General features: G+C 35.5%; 1 protein-coding gene across 2 annotated transcripts; it reads left to right on the forward strand.

Annotated features, from left to right (window-relative positions):
• Positions 1-1,722: 1,722 nt before the first annotated feature.
• Positions 1,723-6,053, forward strand: LOC121967217. 2 transcript variants are annotated; one of them, XM_042517309.1, is made up of 7 exons: positions 1,723-2,145; positions 2,236-2,315; positions 2,496-2,556; positions 3,466-3,523; positions 4,099-4,156; positions 5,096-5,168; positions 5,713-6,053. In XM_042517309.1, the coding sequence occupies exons 1-7, from the start codon at positions 1,807-1,809 to the stop codon at positions 5,803-5,805; spliced, it is 762 nt and encodes a 253-aa protein (XP_042373243.1). In that variant the 5' UTR covers positions 1,723-1,806; the 3' UTR covers positions 5,806-6,053. The 2 variants fall into 2 exon arrangements, with proteins under 2 accessions (XP_042373243.1, XP_042373244.1); XM_042517310.1 differs by lacking the exon at positions 5,096-5,168.
• Positions 6,054-6,428: the final 375 nt, after the last annotated feature.

Raw genomic sequence — 6,428 nt, forward strand, 5'->3', positions numbered from 1 at the left:
ATAATTAATGAGATTAATTGATATTATAATAATGATAATCATGTGGCAAAAGGCGATTAGCTCGCCTCCAGCGTTCCCGTCAACCCGTCCCTATACCAACACGGGGAGGTAAGTCACGGGTGATTACTAGCCATTAGTGTAAATGGCCAAGACATGGGGGAGGTTATGCTCGGTCACGCCGAGTTTCGATTCCAAGACCTCATGTGGCAACACCCCATGTCTTAATCATCGTACCGCCCCGAGGGGACAAAATTGTATGGATAAATTTTTTATAGTGACCGACACCATCGCCGAAACGATCCCTTATCAGAAACCCCCGAAGGGATTTTTGGATGAACGGTACCACTTAATTGATAAGAGCCTGCGCAGAGAGTGCTCGAGCCTGGCACCTCAGTCAAAAAATACAACATCATAACCAGAGTACCCCTGATTCAGTTGTCAAAGGGTACAACGTCATGATTCTAAACCTTCATATATGATGAAGACATCTTATAACGAACACGAGTGATAATATACGTAGAATGATAGCAAAGAGATGAATGAGTAGCTCTTAGGATAATGATGCCCGACATAGTGCCTTTTTTGTTTCGGCATCTAAAAATTAAATTTTATTTTTATTAATTGACGGATGAATTTATTTTAACGGACGATTAATATATTAAATTGATCGAAATCTTCCCGATTTACCAACCTGCCAACTTAAAATGGAGCTTTTAAGTAATTCCTAAGGGTTTATTTGGTTCAAGTTATCATGTATAACCTTAGTTATGTGATTACTAGGTAATCACATAACCAAGATTATGAGGAATAAAATATAACCAAATGTTGTTTGGTTCAACCTAGGTAATGCAACAAAAACTTATTTGTTTGAAGGTTTTAATGAATACCTTAGTTTAATATTTTACCGTATTACCCTCAGTTACAAAATCAACTATTATTATGATTATTATTATTATTATTATTATTATTTATTTTTTTATGTTTTTTTACTTTTCTTTTTCTTGTATATTTTTTTTACTTTTTTATGTGTTTTTTAATTTTTTTAATGTTTTAATATTTTTTATATTTTTACATTTTTTACATTTTAATTTTTATTTATTTATTTTATTTTTTAAAAATTTTATTTTATTTTATTTTTAACATTTTTAAATTTTTTAAAATTTTTAATTTTTTAAAAAATTTAAATTTTAAAATTTTTTTAAACATTTTTTTACATTTTTTCTCTTTTTTCCATATTTTTTCTTATTGAAGGGTATTTTTGGTAAAAAAAATTCGTTAACCCCGGAATCAAGAAAAACCTTGTTTGGTTTGTATGTTTTTCATTTTCATTTTCTGAAAAATACATGTTTCTGAAAAATGACGTTTGGTTTGTATTTTTCATGTCTGTTTTCTAAAAAAACAGTTAGCATTTTTTAGAAAAATAGAGAATGACAAAAAGTCGTTTTCTATTTTTTAGAAATCGCGCGTTTTTCAGAAAATGAAAATGGAAAACGTGCAAATCAAACACAAGGTTAGTTTTATGAGGTTTTTCGATTCCGGGCTGCATGATCCTTTTGCTGATGTGTCGGGCATGGAACATTACTCAGAAATCATCGAATACCTAAACCAAACAAGGTTTTTGTTGATAATCTTGGATGAATAATCAAGGTTATCAAGAATAATCCCGAACCAAACGCACTCTAAGAGATAACAAAAAAATTAACAATGAAAATAAACTTCGCCTGCCTGTAAGTTAACGGCACTCCGCCGTCTTATCTCCTTTTTCCCGCTGCCAACATCCTTCTTGCCGCATCGCCCTTCCCTTCCATGGCCGTTCGGTTCCTCCTCTCCTCCGCATCAAAACCCCCTCCCCTAATGCAAAACCCTATCGCAAACTCCCACGCAAAACCTCTTCTCAGCTTCGTCTCCAGAATCCCTTCTGGTTTCTGCCTCGACAGGCGAGAAATCGTAGTGTCCATCGTATCCTTGACCGCGGCATTGGCCCTCGGGGTCTCTCCTCTCGATTCCCTGTCGGAGGTGACTGAGCCTCCTCCTCGCGAGCCTGTGCTCGCCGGAATCGCTAACACCAAGTCATGGTTTCAGTTCTACGGCGACGGGTTCTCGATCCGCGTCCCGCCGCTGTTCGAGGACATCATGGAGCCAGAGGTGATGAAAAGGACTATTTTTAGGATGCATAATTGTTTTTTTCTTTTGTTTTTTGGTTTCTCTATAGCTGGTTTGGTTTCGCTATTACAGGAATATAATACCGGATTTTCATTCTATGGGGATAAAGCAAAACCTAAGACATTTGCAGCTCGTTTCGCATCCCAGGACAGGTGGAAAAGATATATCAACTCTTTTTTTCTTCAATAAAAAAATTATCAGAACTAAGATTTGCTTGGTTGCTATTTACCTTCCGTTGTTAGTTGAATTTGGGTGTTACAAATAAAGGTGACTTAATAGCCATTTTCGGTTATATTTTTGTTTATGATTTTTCTTCTTTTCTCTTCATGAAGGTCCGAAGTTCTCACTGTGCTTATTCGACCATCAAACCAGCTCAAGATCACATTTCTAGAGGTCTGTGAATTAGTTTTGTTTTCAACAAGTTAATATATATTGATCCACTCTCGTAGGTTTAATTAAATATTTATTTTGTGAAGGATGTTGGCGGTTGCTAGATGCCATCAGATACTACAAGTTTGATGTTTGTCACGTAGTTTGTTCATGACTTTTGTAACAAATATGAACAGGAAATTTTTGTTTCACCACAGAGTTCCCTAATAGTTTTTTTTTACCTGAATGGATGATAGGAGGGAAGATGGGAGGAGATTTGTTTTAGCTTTCCCCCCCAATTACTCAGAATTTGTTTTCTAGATGTAACGAGTTCCCACTATTAGTAGGGAGTGCTAAGTTTGTTTGAGGTGACATGGTCATTATAGCAAGATGGATACTGCTACTATTGCACTGGAAGTGATACATGGTATAGAAAGATGGTAAGTGCTAACTTGCTAGTTGTCATCAATTTGCTGAAGACATAGCAATGCAGGGAATGGCTGCCTCCCCACTCACTACAGAAATAAGCTGTAAGGCATTTTATTAGTGCTGGGAGTGGGAGGTGAGCCAACATGATTTATTAGTCAATATGCAACAAGATAGATGGACTTATCAGCTTCCTAATCATGGAAGCTATCTGGTATACTTAAACTTAGAGCTAGTCTGGTGTGCAGTTTGGTTAACCTTTGGCTAGGAGTTGGAATATTCTTGAGTTAACAAAAAGTGTACAAGCCAATTTCCAGTATTTTGTTGGCAAAAGTTTCTAGGAATTGATATGTTCCATTCCTTTAGTTGTATCACCTAGAAGAATCATCAAGGCAGGAGTAGGTAGAAAGTTAATTAAGATACTAACCTCACTATGCAAGTTATAGATTTATCAAAGTGATTTATTTGCTACTTGTAATTGCTTGTGTTTTCACATAACTTCTACAGGCAAAAGATATTACAGATTTAGGATCTCTTAGGGAAGCTGCAAAGATATTTGTACCTGGTAATTTTCTGATCAGAAAATATACATCTTTAGATTAATTTTTCAGCATGTTGTATTTAAGTCAACCAACCGTAATCAAACTAGTTTTGTTTTCTAACGCTATCAGTGATTTTGTATATCCTTTGATACAAAACATGAGCAAAAAATAGAAGAGGATTAGCGAAAGCCTATTGGTTTCTAGTTTCTCTAGGCTTATGGGAAAAGCATGACAAAAGCTTGAATGATATGGCCGGTCATCATCTCGAAATGGAAGGGGTGATCTTGTAATTTTTAGTCTATGAACATGCATTATTGGGTGCTCTGTTTTCCCATTGAAGTTGAACCTAAGCCTGTGTTCGAGAGATTACTATTCATACATTAATAAGGAATGAATTAATTCTTGAGTAAGAGAAGAGTTGTGGTCGTCCAAATGCTAATGATGACCTTAGAAACTGAATCAAGGATAAAGATGATATCTTTCTTTGACTTAGTCAACATTTTCTACCAAATCTTACCACATTGTTTTTTAAACATTATTATCATTTGTAGTTCATAGAACTTCAAACTTCAGCTTGCTCATTATATCTGTGCCACAGGTGGTGCAAATTTGTATTCTGGCCGCACCATAAAGATTAAGGAAGATGAAAGTTTTAGGTAACTTGAGTTTAAGAGGTAGAGTTATCTGTTCAAATAATTCTGCTCATTCATGGTGATTATTTCCAATATTTTTACTCCATTAAGTACTTATTTGTTGGTTTCCTCTTCCTTCAGTTGAGTATAATGAGTAGGAACTATAACTGTTCTCTGCGTTAAAAGTGTCTCATAGTTTAAGATTTGATTAATCTTAGTAAATTATCATGTCTGTTTTTAATATTTTGGGGAGATTCCTGTATTGCTTAGATAATGTTGGAATTTGTCTATGTTGCATGATATGGGTATGGGTATCATATCGGACACGACACGGATATGGCGATATGGAAAATTTTAAAAATATAAGACACGATACGATTAGGATACGACAATTACCGGTGGCACAAAGGGAAGCAACAGCAAGCAGCAGGTCCGGCGGTGCAAACAACAGCAGCAAACAGCAGGTTCGCTGGAGGAGGGAGGCAGATTGGCGTTCAGTGGGCAACGACAGTTCGTCCTTTGTCGACGGCAGAAACAAAAAGGGGCTGCCCTTTTGTTTGTTCGGCAGAAGAAGGAGAAGGTGTTTGTTCGGCGGAGAATGGGAAAGAATCGGGAGAAGAAAGAAACGATTTAGGGGTGTTTAGGCCAAATTTATTTTTATTTATTAATTAGTCTCAAAAAATTATTTTTTTTAATTTAACCCTTGAAAATTTTAATTTTTTTTGCAATTGAGCCCAAAAGTATCCGAAAACGTGTCTCATCCGTGTCTTAGCAGTGTCCTTGCCGTATCCGACTGGTCAATCTTTTAAAAAGTCAATGACACGGTTTTTGCGTGTCGTGTCCGTGTCGTGTTGTGTCGTGTCGTGTCGTGTCCGATGCTACATAGGGATTTATGTCTAAATGATTCTATCTTGTAGAATTCTCCATAATCCTAGCAATAATGACTGTTTAATTTATCCCCAGGATATATTACTTCTATGAGTTCGGCATCGATACACAACATGTTGCTATGGTGGCCTGTGTAGATAGTGGAAAGGTTGATATTTCTAGTACTTCACGCTTTCATTCTTTACACATCTTCATGTTTACATCATCCTAGGTGCCGTATTTGTTGCTTCTTTTCAATAGATTTCTCATTGTTTGATCAACTTTTGCTGTACCATAAATGGATCTTTTGTTCTTTGCTAAATATCTAGAATCTCTAGTACTTGGGACATGATATTTAATTCAAGTAGAAACAATAGCTTAGTAGTCTTTTTAAGATGATTTTCTCATATCTTTACTTTCATTTATCATTGCTTATTTATGCTCTCTGCATGGATCCGTATATGGCTGGATGAATCATTAGATTTCATTTCAATGAATCATGAAATGATAATGATGGGGTGGACAAGCTATGAGCAGTGATCTATCTACTACGAAACAATTCTAATGATATAGTTTTTACTCTTTAAACGCAAGGTTGCTCGTGCCAATAAGGCACCGTTCGTTCTATATTATAACTAGCACGTAGTTTCCTCATATTATGGCATGATGCGCATGTTCGTCTGTAGATCTTCCATTGTTTTCATCCGTTGCAGGCATATGTAGCCGGTGCAGCGGCACCTCAGGATAAATGGGATGATGACGGTGTCATGCTACGATCTGCTGCAATTTCCCTTTCAGTTTTGTAGTCTCTTCCACGATGCAACTTTTTATATTTTATGGGGAAAGTCGAGGCATTGTCCAGAATTTACTGGCAAATTCACTTGGACGAGTTTGCTTGGTCCTGCTAAATATTCCAGGTAAAAAAAATGTTGGTAATTTGTTTTTTTTTTTTTAAATCACAATTAATTTATGATCCTTTTCTGGATGATTAATTTATGAGCTAATGTATCTGCGGGATCATGATTAATTTATGAGCTAATGTATCTGTGGGAAACATGGCTATCATGTGACTACTCCATCTTAGTGATATGCTCTATTTATTTGGAAGGGAAATTGAAGAAAAGTGAAAGATGAATGATTATAAACAAATATGTTAATTTCTTATATTTAATTTAAAGAAAATTAAGATGAAAATTGAAATATTAACTCCTTTCCATCTTATTTTATCAGCAAAAGTGGAGAGAAAGATTAAGCCCCAAAGTAAAACTGGAAGTTATTTTTATCCATGGTGTCCTCTATTTTTAACTTTTAAGCATTATGTTGACTCTGACATGTTCCGGGGTATAACTGAGTTGGTGATATAGGCTAGATTTATAGAAATGGATAATGAATTTCTAATAAAGTCAGTGAAAATATCCTTCATGTAATG

This window comes from Zingiber officinale, chromosome 3B (assembly GCF_018446385.1).
Source record: "Zingiber officinale cultivar Zhangliang chromosome 3B, Zo_v1.1, whole genome shotgun sequence".
In the NCBI taxonomy this organism is placed as follows: domain Eukaryota; kingdom Viridiplantae; phylum Streptophyta; class Magnoliopsida; order Zingiberales; family Zingiberaceae; genus Zingiber; species Zingiber officinale.